The sequence below is a fragment of the Macaca thibetana genome, chromosome 2 (genome assembly GCF_024542745.1).
Source record: "Macaca thibetana thibetana isolate TM-01 chromosome 2, ASM2454274v1, whole genome shotgun sequence".
Taxonomy (NCBI): Eukaryota; Metazoa; Chordata; class Mammalia; order Primates; family Cercopithecidae; genus Macaca; species Macaca thibetana.
Genome location: NC_065579.1, coordinates 96,344,005 through 96,363,845, shown reverse-complemented (window position 1 = coordinate 96,363,845; position 19,841 = coordinate 96,344,005). Strand labels below are relative to the sequence as shown.

At 46.8% G+C, this 19,841-nt stretch overlaps 1 protein-coding gene across 12 annotated transcripts in view; it reads right to left on the bottom strand.

Annotated features, from left to right (window-relative positions):
* The window catches only part of TRAK1 (trafficking kinesin protein 1), a 213,866-nt gene that overhangs the window by 24,249 nt on the left and 169,776 nt on the right, over positions 1 to 19,841 (bottom strand). For all 12 annotated transcript variants that reach the window (XM_050780361.1, XM_050780365.1, XM_050780354.1 and 9 more), the window contains 9 exons: positions 18,572 to 18,688; positions 14,954 to 15,054; positions 13,958 to 14,066; positions 11,215 to 11,293; positions 10,088 to 10,218; positions 9,392 to 9,466; positions 8,344 to 8,481; positions 2,586 to 2,662; positions 800 to 1,036 (listed from right to left, as the gene is read on the bottom strand). In XM_050780361.1, coding sequence (XP_050636318.1) covers positions 800 to 1,036; positions 2,586 to 2,662; positions 8,344 to 8,481; positions 9,392 to 9,466; positions 10,088 to 10,218; positions 11,215 to 11,293; positions 13,958 to 14,066; positions 14,954 to 15,054; positions 18,572 to 18,688 — 1,064 coding nt within the window. The remainder of the gene's footprint in view (positions 1 to 799; positions 1,037 to 2,585; positions 2,663 to 8,343; positions 8,482 to 9,391; positions 9,467 to 10,087; positions 10,219 to 11,214; positions 11,294 to 13,957; positions 14,067 to 14,953; positions 15,055 to 18,571; positions 18,689 to 19,841) is intronic.

Below are 19,841 nucleotides of genomic sequence, written 5' to 3'. Positions count from 1 at the left end.
GGTTCTGCAGGGCTTCAGGACAAGGAGGAACTGACCACTCCTGAGGAAAACCCAGTCCTGGGCACCTTGGCCCCCCCTGCACCCTACCCTCTGACCACATTCTGGTCACAAGACAGAGAGCCTGAGTCCTCAGCCTTTCCAACATCAAACTACAAAAGGGTCACAAAACAAATGTCTATTCTGTAGCCTTACCATGAAAACTAACAACAACAAAAAAATATTCATTAATCCTCCCCCGCAAGCATTTCACAGGAAAGCAGACTTTCTGGTATCATCTTGTTATACATCTTTAAGCTGATTAAAATATCATATCAAGGATAGGCGTAGGCTTGGTGGGTAGGTAAAACAGATTTGGAGAACTGTTAAGGTCTGCTTTTTTTTTTCTCTTTTTTTGAGACAGAGTCTCACTCTGTCACCCAGGCTGGAGTGCAGTGGTGCGATTATCAGCTTGCTGCAACCTCCACCTCCTGGGTTCAAGTGATTCTCCTGCCTCAGTCTCCTGAGTAGCTGAGATTACAGGCGAGCGCCACCCCGCCCAGCTAATTTTTTGTACGTTTACTAGAAATGGGGTTTTGCAGTGTTGCCCAGGCTGGTCTCAAACTCCTGAGCTCAGGCAATCCTCCTGCCTCAGCCTCCCAAAGTGCTAGGATTACAAGCATTAGCCACCACACCTGGCCAGGTCTGTATTTTTCAGGCGACTCTCATCTACCCCCCTCTTAACAATTACTAAGCCTGCAGGCAATCCATACTACCACTCCTCACCCCAAAACAGAGAAGTGAAAACTCCCAGCTTGCTCACCCCAGGTCGGCTGCCTCTGTTTCCAGAATGATGCTGTTGGTCTTGTTGTCGAGGACGACGTTACCTATGTCGCTGCCGTAGAAGCTGGACCGGGGCGTGCTGACACAGCTGGACAGGAGGGAGTTCATGGCCGAGGACTGGTTGGAGCCAGGAATGTTCATAGGAGAAGGGGTCAGAGATCTCTGCTTGACGACCTGGTTGATGTTTCTTACTGTCTCAAAGACACGCTTCTGGTGACTAGGGAGAATGCACGGCATCCGTGAGTGAGCAAATGCGGGCACGACCCTGGAGTTTAACCCTCCAAAAATGACCAACTGAGGAGCCAAAAGGGCACCTGGCCTGTGACGAGTCCCCAGGCAGCCCACTATCCTGTGCCTGCCACCTGTTTCTTAGGGTATTGGCTGCCTCCTTCACAATGCGAAATTTGAGAGCTTCAATACCCACTAAATCCAGAACTCGAACCATGGTTGTGCTAAAGATGCTAGCAAGAGTGAAACTGTGTTTTACATCCCTAAAGCTTAACCTACAAATAAAAATACTTAAGTTGACTTTTGTCTCCTAGTTTTCTTTTTTCATAATATTCACTAGAATACATGCTGCAGCAGAGCAGTGTTCACTTCTTAGCACATAGCAGAGATCAACGAACACTTGTAGAATGAATATTCATATTAAAAAAGCAAGACAAAGTTAGTCTTACACTTCCGTAATTAGATGATAAATACTAGATTTGTCTATGTTTTGGAAAGTGTTATTTCAGGAACAGAACCACACTTTGATGCTCATTTGTTCCCTTTTAAAAAGGGTAGGCATGTTTTTACAATGGCCACTTCCTTCTGGGCTGCAAAGGGTGTCACACATATACCGAACCTCTCTTGGACACTTGTCACTCCCAGGATCTCATTTTAGTTCTGTCTATGGAGTCTGGGTACAGAGAAAACACAATGAAACCTGGTTCACAGGTTCCTTACAAACACCTTGGGACAGGCTAAGTATAAGAGTTAAGTTAGGAAGAGAGATGGAGAAGCTCATATCCTTAGGTGTATTCAGAAGGAGATGGAAGCCTTGCACAAGACCTTTGAAGAGCCCTCTGAATCTCATACTACGTTGATTTTAAATTTTTTAAACGTTTTCCACTGAAATGAAAGATAAAAATGTGTAGCTATATCAAGACGAAACTTATGTTAAGACAGATGGGAAACATATATCTCCTTTTCTAGGACTTTCTGGAAGTTCACAATTTGTCTATAAAACCTAAGAAGAGGAGGAGCACAGTGGCTCACAGGCCAGTGGCTCATGCCTGTAATCCCAACGCTCCGGGGAGGCCAAGGCAGGAGGATCACTTGAAGCCAGGAGTTTGAGATCAGCCTAAGCAATATGGCAAAGCCCCATGTCTACAAAAGATTTTTTAAAATTAGCTGGAAATGGTGGCATGCACCTGTAGCCCCAGCTACTCAAGAGGCTGAGGCAACAGGATTACTTGAGCCCAGGAGTTCGAGGCTGCAGTGAGCTGTGATCACATCACTGCACTCTGGCGTGGCCAATAAAGTGAGACACCCCATTGCTAAAAAGCAAATAAATAAAAATTAACACTAACAAAAGCTAATAAGAGGAGCTAAGGGATGCTGTCAGCTATGTTCTATTATTTATTATTTCCCTTAATCTGGACTGGGAAGGACAATAGTCAATCACTGTTGGTACCCAGAGCCTCAACATTGCCAGGTTTTGAACACCACAGGTCACAAGGTGGTCTCTGGGAAGCTCAGAACTGTAAAAACTGTGGCCATACGTGATGTCTGGAGACTCGGCCTCTTCCAACTGCAGCTCCTTGCGCATTGTTCCCTCAATCTCTGCTGCCAAGGAGTCCTGGGAAAAGCCAGAAAGACAAATGTCAAGTGAGCACCAATTCAAATGCTCTGTCTCTAAAAGAGGTATGCACCCAGGTGGGCCATGGAGAGTAAACCGAGGCATCAGAAGCTCACAGTCTTCCCACAATACAAAGTGAACAATACAAAGTCTCTGTTATCAGAGACCCTGGCTGAGCAGTTGCCCAAGTAGGTTCTGAGTATGGCAGTGCCATTGGGCACTGAGTGTAAAGCTGCTGACTCACATGCCATTAGGTGTCTAAAAGCAAACCCTATGCTCCGTTGGCCAAACCATGGAGCTGCAACCATGGCTACAAGGTGGGATGCAGAACTTATGACGGAGGGGTGATGTGTTCAGAATGATGGAGACAGGTGGATTTCCAAATACCTCTGAGCTTACAGTGAGATATGGCACCAGAACCCACACAGGCCACACAAAGCTATTGTCCCCCTAGTCTACAGGTTCTGTCACATGCCCTCTGTGTCTAAGATTTTGACACTGAGAACAGACCAAGGGCCTCCAACTTTGGCTCTTAGGGAAGCCTTTCCCACCTCCAAAGGGCACTCTGGTTCTGTGCTAGCGAGAGGGTCTCTACATACAAGACGTGAGTCACGCACACTGCCATCTCTAGGTTTCTGCTCTCATCCTCCCTGGACTCCTGCAAGGGAAGTTCCTCTCGCTGCCAACTATCCATGGCCCACCCACCTTTATTTTATTTTATTTATTTATTTTTTTTGAGACGGAGTCTCGCTCTGTCGCCCAGGCTGGAGTACAGTGGCCGGATCTCAGCTCACTGCAAGCTCCGCCTCGCGGGTTCACGCCATTCTCCTGCCTCAGCCTCCTGAGTAGCTGGGACTACAGGCGCCCGCCACCGCGCCCAGCTAGTTTTTTGTATTTTTTAGTAGAGACGGGGTTTCACCGTGTTAGCCAGGATGGTCTCGATCTCCTGACCTCGTGATCCGCCCGTCTCGGCCTCCCAAAGTGCTGGGATTACAGGCGTGAGCCACCGCGCCCGGCCGGCCCACCCACCTTTAAACAACCTGCCCAGGAAACGTAAGATTCCTGTTTCCACTAGGAATCTTGTTTTTTTTCTGAAGCAGACACCAAATACAGTTAAGTCCTTGCCACTTTTCTCAACAGCTCACATATCTCTCTCTCCAGCTTTGTGGGTCAGGGGAAGGCTAGTCACTGATGGCTTCTCACTTCATCAATGCAAGCCTCAAGCTGAGACTCAACAATAAAGGCTGCCAGATGGATGTCCCCTGTCCTGTACTGCTCATCACTCAACACTGTAGGAGGTGGAGCCTAACACACAATCCCTTACACATGGTAGATACCCACAGGACCAGGTGTGTGCAGAAAAGCACCGGTTCAGCACCAGAGGAGGACATCCATGGAGGACAACCTGAAGGGAAAAGCTAAATTCATGTTAAACAACAGAATTTGTGCTGGGACATATGTACATGTGGAAACCACCAGCCAGGGCTGACTAATGAGCACATGAATTGTGGCTTGTGACTGAGGACCTGAATTTGCAATTATATTTTAATTGAATTGATTTAAATTTGCAGAGCCACATGTGGCCAGTGGCTTCCCAGCAGATAGCACCTGGGGACTCCAGGGCATCCACCACAGCGGCTTCATGGTCGATGGGGATGCTTCAGTCTGGAGGCTGGAACCAAGTGGGGGACTCCACAGGAGTCAGCACGAAGCTGGATGAATAAAGGGCTAGCAGACTTTTTTCAATCCTTATTCACAAATATGCATTTTATTTTGTAATTATTACCCACAGATTGCCATTAAACGTTATGTCTAATAAGGGCTTCCCTAGATGAGTCTGACATCTTTTAAGTCAGCTTATTTTTTAATACTGTTATTCACCATATAATTTACAAATAGAGAGGAAAGGACCTTCATACACCTTAAGAAAAATGAAGTGTCAAATTACTACAGTCGGCCCTCCGTATCTGTGGGCTCCACTTCCTCAGATTCAACTAATCTTGGATAGAAAATTTGGGGAAGAAAACAAAAAAAAATACAGATTTAAAAATCAGTACAGTATAACAACTACTTATATAGCGTTTACATTGTATGAGGTATTACCAGTAATCTAGAGATGATTTTTTTGTATGTGGAAGGGCATGCACAGGTTATAAGCAAACACTAAGCTCTTTCATATCAGGGACTTAGGCACTGGAGGATTTGGTATCTGCAGGGGGTCCTGGAACCAATCCCCCTCAGATACTGAGGGATGACTGTAATTTCAAAGCCATACTGAGATAAAGTCACATGTAGGCTCTGTGATTTGTTTTTGGCCATGACCCTCTATCCTCTGGCAATCCAGGCAAGTCTGTGGACCCCTTCTCAGAGTAATATTTTTAGGCAAATAAAATTATGAGGATTACAAAAGAAGGTAGATACATATCAATGTAACAACGTGTGTGTGTGTGTGTGTGTGAGAGAGAGAGAGAGAGAGAGAGAAAGTGAGAATGAGAGAGATAGAGGAGAGAGAAATGAGTTCAGGACTAGTTACTGCTGTCATGAGAGAGAGAGATTGAGAGAGAGAGGAGAAAAATGAGTTCAGGACTGGTTGCTGCTGTCATTTTGAAGTGGAGATCAGCATCTGTGGTGTTGTGAGGCATCTGTAACAACTGAAATGTGCCATAGGGCCAGGCGCTGTGGCTCACGCCTGTAATCCTAGCAATTTGGGAGACCGAGATGGGTGGATCACCTGAGGTCAGGAGTTCAAGACCAGCCTGGCCAACACGGTGAAACCCCATCTCTACTAAAAATACAAAAAAAAAAAAAAATTAGCCGGGCGTGGTGGCACATGCCTGTAGTCCCAGCTACTCGGGAGGCTGAGGCAGGAGAATCGCTTGAACTCAGGAGAGGGAGGTTGCAGTGAGCCGAGATCGTGCCACTGCATTCCAGCCTGGATGACAGAGCAAGACTCCATCTCAAAAAAAAAAAGACATGTGCCATAAAATACCTGTGATTTCTAATGATGACAAAGTCACAAGCAGTGTTAGTATTACTGTGATGTGGTGACCTTCATAAAGGAAGGAAATACTGAGTACAATTAGGAACTAATTTCACAAGCCCCCCAAATTTGGTCTGTGGATCCCAGATGAACTCCTGCCATAAGGCAAGAGAACTGGGAACATAGTTATGCAAAAACTGCTACTCACTGTTTTATTCAGCGATTAGAATGGCTAGGAGCAAAAGAGGCAGATCTGGGTGTTCTGCATGGTGCAATCTTTAGACTGCTTTAAATACCTTTAATGCATAATACACTTTAAAATTAGCCATCTTCAAAAACTGGGCTGTGCCAAGAGCTACAGAAAAAGGCAAACAAAAACTTTACCTCAGCAAATATGAAAGCTGAGAATCCCTCCAGAAGAAACTGAAATGCAAATTTCGATTCGACTTTTCTCACGCAATAGTTTAGTTTTTTTTTTTTTTTTTTTTTTTTTTTGAGATGGAGTCTTGCTGTGTCGCCCGGGCTGGAGTGCAGTGGCCGGATCTCAGCTCACTGCAAGCTCCGTCTCCTGGGTTTACGCCATTCTCCTGCCTCAGCCTCCCGAGTAGCTGGGACTACAGGCGCCCGCCACCTCGCCCAGCTAGTTTTTTGTATTTTTAGTAGAGACGGAGTTTCACCGTGTTAGCCAGGATGGTCTCGATCTCCTGACCTCGTGATCCACCCGTCTCGGCCTCCCAAAGTGCTGGGATTACAGGCTTGAGCCACCGCGCCCCGGCCAATAGTTTAGTTTTTAAAGACAGGTCTGTCCTTGAGAGTGGGGAAGGCAGTGGAGTGGATCCTGGGTGCCCAGGAAACAAGATGGCACCAGGAGCTTACTGCACCAAGATGAGAAGCCAGGAAGGAGGGAACTCAGGCAAGAAGACTGCAAAGCTACACAGGCCAGCGTGCGAGCCAAGTGTGGTTAGCACTAGATCAAGGAACCTGGGGGACTGAATATTCTTTGCTGCTTTTACTGAGATTCCTGGAATCACTGGATCACCCATCTGTGTCTTAGAAAGCTGACTATGTTATATGTCTTTTTGTTTCCCTCAGATTTCAGTGAAGCTTCTTGCGGGGGAGAGGGAGTGCTGGCTGTTCTAGCCTGACTTTGACTTTGATGCATGAGAGCAAAGAAGAAAAGAAATCATGATTTAGGGAAAGTGGGCCAGACAATATGGAGTGGGGGATGGGGACAGTATCTGCTGGGGGTCAGCAATGGGGGCTGAAGGGAAAGAGCTCCAAGGAAAAGGGCAATTTCAGAAGGGACAGAATTTCACAAGCATGTATGCAGCCATCCACTCCTATCTCACTTGGGGGAGTTTCTCTCAAAAGCTCTTCTCTCCTCAGAGAGCATTTAGCATTTCATCAAACCATGGAAATAGAGCCAGAATATACAGGAGTTCTTGAGTTTGCTCTTTAGGCCATTGTCTATCTGTCAATCTATCTATCTAAACATAATGCCTATTAAATGTCTACAATTCTACAACATACCAAGCGCCGTGCTAGGTACAGAGTATTAAAAGGGGAAGGGGGAAACGTTACAAAGAAGACAGGGTCCCCACCTTTCAGGGGCTTCAGTCTGACAGAAGATAACATGAGGAAGCTCAATCCCCGATAACGCTTCCTCACAGCGTAATGATCAGCCAAGGGGTTCAGCCCTGGGTTGCCCAACTTCCACAAGGAGATTAACCTCCTGGAAAATCCCCTTCTCAATCATGTTCCCACAAAGCACATGAAGCAAATAAGGCCAGGGCTAAAAAATTCGACTGCAGTAAAATAATATGAATAACGTGGCTGGGCACGGTGGCTCACTCCTGTACCCCTAGCATTTTGGGAGACTGAGGTGAGAGGATTACTTGAGGCCAGGAGTTCAAGACCAGGCTGGATAACAGAGTGAGACCTTAGCTCCATTTTTGAGAGAAAACAAAGGAGAGTGAGTGAGAGAGAGCAAGAAAATTACCAGCCTAAGTACAGAGAGAATTCTTTTTTTCAGATCACAGATACTGAAAGTCACCAAGAGAATGATTAATAAGCGTACAAAGAATCAGCAGAACTGTAATGGCATTTTAAAAATTCTGAAATGTACTTCCAGAATTTTGTGAGGCCAAAATAGCCGCACAGTCCAGTAAGGTCAGGAAAAAAAAAAAAAAAAATCAGGAACAGGTTGAATATCCCTTATCCAAAATACCTGGGACCAGTAGTGCTTCAGATTTCGGGACAGTTCCAGAATACATGCCAGCTGAACACACCAATCTGAAAAATCTGAAATCCAAAATGCTCCAGTGGCCATTTCCTTTGAGCACCATGTCAATGCTCAGGAAGTTTTGGATTGTGAAGCATTTTGGATTAGAGATCCTCAACCTGTATGAGTCAGATCTTCCAAATACCTGAGGTTCCCACCAAAGAAAGTTCCTACTAAATTTATCTTTTAATGGCAGGAGTAGAAAAGACAACAGATTTAGAGGAACAGAAAATAAAGAACCAATTTGTCCTACGTAGTTAAGAAACCACCAGTCAGACTCAAGTGTCCTTGATTTCTGAACTGTAAAATGAGAACCGAACTGTAAACACCTAACTCCAGTGGCCAGAATGTCAGACACTGTGCTCCCTCCTATCACCAGGACCCCTGGTGTCCTCTGGCTGAGAAGAAAGCACAGCTCACCATGGGAAACAGGCCCAGCGAGTGGTAGCGCCGAGACGTGGTATTGGGCATGGTTTTGTTCCGGAGGTTCTTCAGCTCCTCCTGCGCCTCATGTAGCATCTCCATGCACTCTGCATACTTGTCCTCCAGCTCACGCAGCTGCAGGCAGGAAAGACACAGAGGGTCAGGATCTCCTGAGTACCCAGGTGTATCTGCCCATCAGAGGGCCAGAAAGACACAGCAATCTAACGGAGTTCCCAGCACATGTGGAACCAGCTGCCCTGTGGGTCTGTGGCCAAATAACAGAATTTTCAAAGGCTTGCTTCTTCTTTGACTTGAGGCAAGCTTACAGACTCAGAAATCTTCTAAAATACCAACAATGGGCAAATGAAACAAAACCAACTTCACGCAAAAGAAAAATCAGGCTACGAATGATGGCTTACACCTGTAATCTCAGCACTTTGGGACAGCAAGGCAGGCGGTTTGCTTGGGCACAGAAGTTGAGATTAGCCTGGGCAACATGGCAAAACCTCATCTTTCCAAGAAAAAAAACACAAAACTTAGGTGGGCGTGGTAGCCACATCTGTAGTCCCAGATACTCAGGAGGATCATCTGAGCCTGGAGAAGCTGAGGCTGCGGTGAGCCACACTGATGCCACTGTACTCCAGCCTGGGTGACAGAATGAGACCCCATCTCAAAAAAAGGAAAAGAGAGAAAGAAAAAGAAAATCGTCACACTCATGTTTCAAGCCACACCTGTGAGACTCCTCTCCCAGAGTGCTCTGTGTTGTATTGTTTCATTTCTTTGAACAATTTTCGGGCACCTGCGCGTGCCAGGCTCAGCTGGTATACAGCCCTGCTCCACAGGTGCCCATAACCAATAACAGTGTCAGTGGGCACAGAATCAAGGTGCAACTGAGTTTACTATCCCAAGAATAAAAATGAAATGAAATTCAAAATAAAAATGGTAGTTGCAACGGACGTGACTAAAGCTGTCCGGGAAGGTGAATCCACCCTCGCTGCAATCAGAGGCACTGAAGGAATGAGGGAGAGGTGCTAGAGGTGCTCACCTCGGCCGTGAGCTGCCGCTGGGCATCCTTAGCAGCCCCCAGATGCTGGACGAGTTCTTCATTTTCAACTGCACACTAAAGCATGGCAAAGATAGATCACTTTCTAAGATACTTAGATAAGTCCAATTTTTTCCCTCTTATTAACCTAATCCATTATGAACTCATCATCACTTTCTACAAGGATATGCTCATTTTATACTCAAGTTCTGTTTTTTACATAATTTTGAAGGTAAAGTCTTTCCTATATCCCCATTCATTCTCTATAGCCCACCACCCCACCCCCCACTTCCAAAGCTCTCTGGAAGCATTTTACCCCACACTACTAGCAAAGTCCATTTTGCTGCCTCTTCTTAAATCTGAAGAGGATACTGCTCTACTGCAGCACATAGCTGGTGCACTGTGTAAAAACAAATACCAGACTAGATGATCCATAAGTTAAACTGCAAAAGTCCATATTTACAACATCTTTTTAATGAATTCAATATAATTTTAGGAGACAACAGGTCACAAATAAGACTCATCACCAATTCACGGTAATCAGTTTTATACCACTGAGTCCACGAAGCTTTTTCTGCAAAGGGGTAACACAAACTACTAAGATTTGAAACTAAAGGGCACTGTCTTCCGGAGTAAATGTCCCTTCCCCATCTCAGCACGGCCACTGCCATATCAGCCAGATAAACAGAGAAGCCTTACAGCTTTCGCCTTTTTCTGCAAATCAACGATTTGCGATAGCAGGTGTGTGATCTCCTCTTGCTGGCGGGCAGCATCTTCCGTCTTCTTGGCCAATTCCTCTGAGATACTAGCAATCTGGACATTGGCATCCCCTTTGACAAAGAAACAACAATCACAAGAGGAAGTCAGACAACTACACATGCAGACCCAGAGAGAATGGTTTCTTTGTGGTTTGCACAAGAAAAACCATCCTTATTAAAAGATAGCATGGAGTGGGGAGGGTGCAGGAAGGAACTCATAGTGACCATTTTCCCACATGGAAAAGCAAAGCAGCTTCTTCAAGGCTCAATCAGTTATGAAAAAGAACCTCACCCCATTAGATAGCACTCTTGAGCTCAGTGTAGGGCCCCAAGCCCACCAACCGAGGCTGTCTCCCCAGAACAAATCAGGGAGGCTCCGGGGGTCAGAGAGAAAGTGACAAACAAAACATGAGTGCATCTGGCCAGATCCTCACATTCCACACATGAGCACCCCCTGTGACTAAACAGGAACCCGCTGCTGCACCCAGTTCTAGAAAGGAACTACCGACTGCACAGCACAATTCCCTTGGAGTTTTCAACCCATATTCAGAGCCATAACTCATTTGACTAGATTTGAACATGAGGTGTGTTTCGTTACTTAGTATTTTGCTAAAATGCAAAATACTTAGTGTTTTTGACCTTTTGTCTTAACTTGTAAACTTAAAATGAAGAAGAGGAGAGAAATATTTATTTGCAAAGGTGAGAACCCTGGCTTCAACTTTCACAAATCAAATTACTGGTAGTAACCTGTTCTTCCACATTTTCAACACAGGTTTCTGTAGCTGGGCCTAACTTAGGCATTAAAAAAAATCCAATATTTCAGTATAAAGCCAAAATTAAATTTAAATCTCCACCTCAGTGATAAACTGAGATAATACATAGCTGACAACTTAGCACTAAATAATAGAGAGGGGGTGCCACGCGAGGTTGGGGAGGCCTCTAGTTTTAAGAAAAATGCTGCTGAGCCATAGGCTGGCAGGAGACTGTACTTTAGCAAGGCTGACGCAAATCTGTCTAGTCATGACAGCAGATGCAAGGAAGTAAGAAGACAGCGGTGCGGGGACATACTCAGCTCCTTCACGCAGTCATTGACCAGCTGCTGCTCCTTCTCCTCATAGGTGATGGTCTCTGTCTTCAGCTGGCTGGCCTGTGGGCAAGACCCAGGTCAGAGGCCCCACATTCTCACCTGGCCTGGTGGTGCAGGCAAGGGCTGAGGCATACAGCAAGGGCTAACCGGGGTCTGGGAAGCTGCCCTCAGCATTCCCCCACCTGTCACCCATCATACCCTCAAATACAGAAAGTCCATCTGAATTCCCAGCTTAATGGATGTGCACTCTCAAAGCTGAAAACCTGAAAAATGCACAACACTAGAGGGCGCCACACAAAGCTATGGGCACAGGCGCTCTACAGCTTGGTCTGTTAAAAACACTGTGAACACCACCACCCTATCATTGTATCTGTTATCTGTGGCTGTCCTGGCTCATAAATATGGATGCTTTGTGACCTGCACAGTACCTAGGACCCTACCCTGCCCACAGCAAGCATCCTAAGGATAACCACACAGGAATGCCTAACACCTACTATGTGCCAGGCACTGAACCATGAGGTCCCAAGTTGGAGTTAAACTTGTTGTGTTCAAGCTTAGTAAGAACAAGGTCTAACACAAAAGCATTAAAATGCAGAGGCACAAGAGCCATCCCAGGACTCTGGACAACTTGCCCTGGCTGAAAAGGGTGGGATGATAGAGATCTGAAGGCCCTAAGAAAAAGCCCTGAGACCAGGCACAGTGGCTCACACCTATAATCCCAGCACTTTGGGAGGCCAAGGTGGGAGGGCTGCTTGAGCCAAGATCACGCCACTGCACTCCAGCGTGGGTGACAGAGCAAGACCCCCATGGAAGAAGGAAGGAAGGAAGGAAGGAAGGAAGGAAGGAAGGAAGGAAGGAAGGAAGGAAGGAAGGAAGGAAGGAAGGAAGGAAGGAAGGGGGAGGGAGGGAGGGAGGGAGGGAGGGGGAGGGAGGGAGGGAGGGAGGGAGGGAGGGAGGGAGGGAGGGAGGGAGGGGGAGGGAGGGAGGGGAGGGAGGGAAGGAAGGAAGGGAAGGAAGGAGCAGGGGAGGAGAGGGGAAGGAGGTGGGGGGGGAGAGAGAGAGAGAGAGAGAGAGAGTAGAGAGAAAGAGGGAGAGAAAGCAAGCAAGCAAGCAAGCAAGCAAGAGCCCCAGTTAGACAGAAGTGTCTCTGAGCCCTCAGTCCTGGCCCCATAAAAACATTACACTTCAGAAAATGCATTTGGGGTAGCAGGAATCTGTAGCTGGGATCAGATTCCCTTGGCTGGCTTTGGATGAGTTGCTGGGTGCCCGGGGCTGGAGCATTTACCTGAGGCAGGCACTGGAAGAGGCAGCACTGGACTCAGAATGGGCAGCACAGGCCTGTTGCCTTGCTCAGCTACTGGCTGGCAGAGGAAACCTGGGCAGCCTCGTTGGTCAATCTGGGTTTACATGACCCATCAGTGAACAAGGGGCTGGAAGAGGTGAGGTCTAAGAGAACAAGATGTGCAGAAGAGCATCTTGTTCAGATGGGACATGAAGATCTTACTAAGGTGTGGGCAAGTTCAAGTTGACTGACGGTCTGCACTATTAAGGGGCTCTCAGGAACCCAGGGCCAGCCTAGGTGGGCACACAGCTCCAACCTGAGGGGCCTGATAAACAGGGCCATACTGTACCACACCATACCTTGGCTAGAGGACAGAAACTCACCACTAATTAAGACAAACAGTACTAAATTTGCACGCATCGGTGTTTCTAGAGAGGGGCAGTGCATGAAGGTGAAAAACAAGGGGCTTAGAGTCACAGACTTGCAAATCCTAGCTTTGTCATTTACTCACTCGAATGACCTTGGGTTATCAAAACACCTAGCAGCCTGGGGCCCCCTGTTCCAATGAGAATCAAAGTAACCAGCTTTCAGCCCTGTTGCAAACTCCAAAAAGAAATAAATAAATAACGTGGGCAAAATGCTAGGCACAATGCCTTGCCAATTAAAAAAAAAACTCAAAAGCATGAGTCCCCAAGTTGCCTCAGCTCAACCTTTTTGAGCTAATTGTTTAAGAAACATGGCTCTGCCAGGCGCAGTGGCTCATGCCTGTAACCCCAGCACTTTGAGAGGCCGAGGCAGGTGGATTACCTGAGGTCAGGAGTTCAAGACCAGCCTGACCAATATAATGAAACCCCATCTCTTACTAAAAATACAAAAATTATCCGGGCATGGTGGCAGGCACCTGTAGTCCCAGCTACTCAGGAGGCTCAGACAGGAGAATAGCTTGAACCCGGGAGGCGAAGGTTGCAGTGAGCTGAGATCGCGCCACTGTACTCCAGCCTGGGTGACACAGCAAGATTCCATCTCAAAAAAAAAAAAAAGAAAATGGCTCTCTCTGAGCACCCATGGACTACTTCCTTGAGCATCTGATCTGTGGCAGCATGAAAACAAGGCTGGGTTTCTCCACAGGTGCTGTGGTCAGACCTGGAGAACACCAGGGGAGACCTCACTGCAGGAATGACTGTGAAGGAGGGGATCTCCGATTCTTCCCGGTCCACACACCATGTCATTCACCAGGTTTGCCTGCCCCAGCCAGGGAGGCATGTGTTGGGCTGGAAGGCAGTGCCCAGAGCACAGAGGAGGCACGTCTGCCGAGCGCCTGGTACAGCTCTTCACGGACTGCCACCTTTGAGGAGGGCACTTAACCATGGTTGTCCTCGCCGGATAAGGTGAATGGGGGCACCTCCCTTCCAGCAGGGGCAGGAGCAGGGAGGGCAAATCACCTCGGATCGAAGTACAACATTCTCCTCTTCAAGGTCTTTCAGCTTCTTTTGAAGAGAATCCAAATGAAAGTAATTCTGGACTGAGGAGGACGACTCATTCCTCTTCAACCTGGGGGAGAAAGTACGCTCACAACCTAGGGAGACACGTTTCCTCCCACCACCTGGCAAACCACGTTAGAGACACAAAGAAGGGCTTGCAGGAAGGACAATGACCCACCAGACCCTTCTCCCAGCCCCAGGAAGACAGAGCTCCCAGTGCACAGGCTCACCACCAATTCAGAACCCACATCTCAACCCTTTATCCACAACTTGCCACATCACCTCAGAATTCAGGGAACCAACTCTGTTTAAAGCCTACACAATTTCAGGATGTCTGGGAGTTCATTTAATACTCATAATGCATTGGTATGTGCCAACAACTCTAAGTACTCTGTATGTTTTAACTCAATTAATGCTTATAACTCTGTGACCTAAGTTCTACTGTTATCTCCATTTTACAAATGACAAAACAAGTACAAAGGTTAAGTAACCTAGCCAACAGCGTGCAGCTAGTAAGTCCCAGAGCCAAGATCTGCAAGCAGCCCACTGGGCTCTAGAGTTCACGCTCCCAACATGAGGATCTGCTGACTCTCAGAGAAGACACCACGCCTTCTGTCCCAAGGACCTGCCACAGCACCTCTGGCTCCAGAACCCTGAATTGCCTCCAACAGCAGAGCCTAACCCATTATCCACTCATGTGCAAGGGCAAATCAATCTAAATTGACAAATAAGCAGTAAGACCCAGGAAAAGGAAAACTAAAAACCTGTCCATCCATGTCCCGCTAAAATAGTAAAATCAATCTGTTTGAGGCACTTGGAGATGCTTGGTCCAGAGAAGGCTAAGAGCAGCTGACCTCCATTGCTGCTGAAGGTGACCCTGTCTAGGTGACTCCAAGGACATCAACAGCGGTCAGCCTGTGCTCTGGCCTCCAGAAATACAGCCCTCTGGTGACTTACGGGGTTGAGCAAACGGACTCGGGCTCGCTCTCCTCCGCAGCGCTGGTGTAGAACTGAAGCAGCTCATCCTTCATGGACAGCTCATGCCGGAGCTGAGACACCTGCACAAGCAGAGCGGGGGCCCATCATTTGCTTCCCAAAAGGTGATTATCGTCCTGACTCACATTCTAATACTTACCACTTAGTGACAATATTTTTCTTAAAATTCACCATTGAAAATGAAAGCATTTAAACTGATTTTGTGCTATTCAAAAAAATAGGCTTTCATTTGATCTATTTAAAAGAAATACAATTACTTTTTGATAGAAAGCTGTCTAAATTCATCACTTTTACTTTGGTACAGGGAATAGCAGAGAGGGGACTAGAATGATGCTTGGGGGCCAGGCACGGTGGCTGGCGCCTGTAATCCCAGCACTTTGGGAGGCCGAGGCGGGCAGATCATCTGAGGTCAGGAATTCAAGACCAGTCTGACCAACATGGTGAAACCCTGTTTCTACTGAAAATACAAAATTAGCCGGGTGTGGTGGCGTATGCCTGTAATCCCAGCTACTCGGGAGGCTGAGGCAGGAAAATCGCTTGAACCTGGGAGGCGGAGGTTGTAGTGAGCTGAGATCATGCCACTGCACTCCAGCCTGGGCAACAGAGAGAAACTCCATCTCAAAAAAAGAATGATGCGCCTGGCGCGGTGGCTCATGTATGTAATCCCAGCACTTTGGGAGGCCGAGGCGGGCAGATCGCAAGGTCAGGAGATCGAGACCATCCTGGCTAACATGGTGAAACCCCGTCTCTACTAAAAATACAAAAAATTAGCTGGGTATGGTGGCAGGCGTCTGTAGTCCCAGCTATTCAGGAGACTGAGGCAGGAGAATGGCGTGAACCCAGGAGGCAGAGCTTGCAGTGAGCCGAGATCACGCCACTGCACTCCAGCCTGGGCGACAGAGTGAGACTTGGTCTCAAAAAAAAAAGAATGATGCTTGTGGGGATGTGACTGTTCAGGGGCTTTGGAAGTAGCCAGATGACCAGCTGGTCAAATAGCCAGAAAAACTGATCATGTTACTAAATGAAAGAAAAGGCCATTCATTCACTTCTGCCAGAACCAAATCCCAACTCCAAATAGGATCCTGGAGATGCCAGCTCTGCACGGGCCAATACAGGCAGCTCACCGACCCTTGCTCTCACACTTGGATGACCACACAGCCCCATTCTGGGATGCACCCTCATAAGGCTCCTGGCAAGCCCAGCCGGACCTCGTTCCATGCTCAATGCTCACTGGATAGGAATTTCAGACACAGGAAGAAAAGAGGCAACCATCAGGCTATATTGACTCCTGCTGAGATGGCTTTGCAAATCACCCTGATTTGTACTTAAGGTTTTTAAATAAAGTTGTACTGTACAATTTTTCACTTGCCCTTTCACTCTGCAGTACTGATGAACAGGGAACCAGTGCTATAAGAAGAACTGCAGTTATGTTTTAACTCTTTGTTTATAATTTGACTTAGGGTCTATGGTTTATTGCAACTTTTCTATATAACAGAGTGAATTATTATGTCTTCCATGGAGAAGACAATTTTATGTGCATAGAAGTTTTAACTTCGACACCTAGACTGATAATTTAATAATATGCCAAAAGGAAACATGTTATAGCTTTCAAATTCAAAGTTCTTCTGAGGGGGAAAAAAGGCATTTCCACTCCCAGAGAGTTGGATCCTCTTTGCGTAAGGTGAGGCTTGTCCCAAGCAAGAACAGTATAGTAAAGAAGCTGACGGGTGACCATTTGTGAGTTACTGGGTGGCATATCCCACTGCTCACAAGTGGCTGGTAGGGGGCCAGGCTAACCCAGCATGCTTTCCCACCAGTCACATGAGAGGGAATCCAGGTCATGATGCTGGGGGCAGGGAATGCAGGAATCACTTTATTTCTCCTAAAATACAATAGCATTCTCTCTTCTTACATCTTAAAGAAAGCCCACGATTAAAACTTTTCTTATATAGTGGCAACTATGCTTCATCATATGAAAACTACTGTTAAACCCAGACAACAATGTACTGGGAATAGTTCTAACAAGGAAAAAGGGTGAATACATCTTAGGAACGTGAACAAGGGCATCCACTCCCACTAAGAAAGTTTCTGATAGAAAATAAGGGAGAAGAAGCCAGGCACAGGGCCTAACGCCTGTAATCCCAGCACTTCGGGAGACCAAGGCAGGTGGATCACTGGAGCCCAGGAGTTTGAGATCAGCCTGGGCGACATGGTGAAACTTTTCTCTATAAAAAACACAAAAATTAGCCAGGCATGGTGGCACATGTCTGTAGTCCCAGCTACTTGGGAGGCTGAGGTGGGAGGATCGCTTAAATCCAGGAGGTCAAGGCCGCAGTGAGCTGTGATCTCACGACTGCACTCCAGCCTGAGTGACACAGTGAGACCTTATCTCAAAAAAAAAAAAAAAAAAAAAGGCTGGGCATGGTGGCTCACGCCTGTAATCCCAGCACTTTGGGAGGCTGAGGTGTGAGGATCACCTGAAGTCAGGAGTTCCAGACCAACCTGGCCAACATGGTGAAACCCCGTCTCTACCAAAAATGTAAAAAATTAGCTGGGTGTGGTGGTGGGCACCTGTAATCCCAGCTACTTGGGAGGCTGAGGCAGGAGAATAGCTTGAACCCGGGGGGTGGAGGTTGCAGTGAGCTGGGATCGCAACACTGCACTCCAGTCTGAGTGACAAGGACAAAACTCCATCTCAAAAAAAAAATGAAAAGAAAAAGGAAAAAGAAAAGTGGAAAAGAAACAAGGAGTGTTGTCACAGTTAAAATTTATTGTTAGAAGAACAGGGTGATAGAAAAGAAGCTACTAAGTAGGGCCTGGCTCTAAGCTTCTTATCCTTGCCCTAGCAACCCCACCTGACTCCACAGCCGCTCTCCTCTGTCCACACCACGTCCCTTCCAGAAAATCAGTATCATTCCTTCTAAACCTAGGTACCCTAAGATAAACCGAAAAGCTCCATGTCCTTCCTCTCACCACTGATGTCCATTAGCCAAGATCAATATCATGGAAATAAGAGGGTTTCTATCATGAAAACAATAGGTTATTTTTGTTTTGTTTTACACACACAAAATTATACTGTAACGATGAATGTGAGTCACCACTTTCCTCTGTGTACACGAGCTGGCCTCCTAACAGGGCTCCTTCTCCAGCGGCCCAAGCCCAGCCAGACTCAGGAACCCCTGCTCGTTGTCGTGTTAGCCTGGGTGCCCTCCTGCCAAGCGTGGAGCATCTTAATCAGCCTGCATGGTTACAGTCTAGACTCTCTGAGGACAAGGACTGTGGCTGGCCCAACATGACACACAGACGAACGACTGAGTAAGGACCGTGCCCGCCCTGAGCCATCCCATCCACAGGGCCTGAGGAAAGAAAGGGACACAAGCAGCAGCAGGAGCTGCAGGAAGGTGGCTTTCAGTCCCCAGGTGACCGTTTCAGAACAGACAATTCTGGGCTCAGGCCGCGGTTGTGCCCTCAGGAGGGCCCTTCCAACTAGAACCCCATTCGATCATCTCCCTCAGCCATGCCCACGGCTCCCAGGCCTGTGGCGGGGCCCTCTGGAAGCCTCGGCCTCCAGTGTCTTACCTCCTCCCTGATGTGTTCCACCTGCTCCTCCAGCAGCTCGTTCCTCTCGGTTAGGGTCTTGTTTTTCTTCAACAACGACTGGCCGATGCGAGCGGCCAATTCTAAATCCCGCTCTTTCTATGAAAGGAAAGAGGGAGAATAGGGATTCAAAAGACCTGTGTTTCCTGAAGGAGTCAACAGGTGCTCAGTGTCAAATGAGGAAAACATGAGCATCTAGAAATAACAAAGGAATTAATAATTCACCATCTGTGTTGGCATTTGATGCCCGTTAAAACAGGCGTAACCTCTGCCCATATAGTATGTGAGAGCTACATCGACATCACGCAAGGAAAGGGAAGTCTGAAAATGTAATGAAAACAAATCTTTGTTCCTATGGGGAAGAAAAAAATGCTTCTAAAAACAGTTGTTTGCAACTGCTTTTGTTATTTGTGGAATCACTTGATAACCTGTCTCTCCACCTGCAGGCTGGGCTATTGTATGGCCAGGGCAGGGCACAGGGAAACAGTAGCTATTTGTTAAGTGAATGAATGAATAAATATGGAAATTATAAAACGCTCTTACAATGAAGCCAAGAGCTGACACAGGGAGGCAGCCTCTTCAGCATACATTAGGCAGGAATGCATTGAATTCCTTATTTTTGCCTTATGTGAAACAAAAATGTTTAAAGTTACTCTCAAAAACAATTACATGCTTTTTTGTTTTTTTACTTAGAAAAGGCTACTTAGGCTTCATTTAAGAAAGAAACAACTTTCAAAATGGAGACGTTATGCATAAAATTGCCATATTCAGAGACAAAAACACTCTTAAGGGCACAGAATTTTCTGTTAGCTCAGCTGATGGCATCAATTAGGCAGAGCCAGTACACAGAGGAAAATTCGGAGTGGCATATAAAGGCAGGGTAGCCTCTGCGGGGAGAAAGACGTCCCCTGATAGTGGACAGATGCCATCAGCAAATGCAGACTTAGCGATTTGCTACCACAGTCAGATTCAACTTGGGTGCTGGCAAGGGGAGAAGTCAGAAAAATTAAATCATTTTAGAAGTATATGCTAATTACTCTGTTCATGTGGTTTGAAAGAAAGAATGGAAACATGTCATCTGGGGTAGGAAAAACACTGGGGAGGAGTCCTAGGTTCTGATCCAACACCTGCTATTAACTACCCACAAGGTCCCAGGCAAACGGCTTTTGCTTCACAGGGATCAAGTACACTAGAGATTGATTTTTTTTTCTTTTTTGAGACAGAGTCTTACTCTGTCACCCAGGCTGGAATG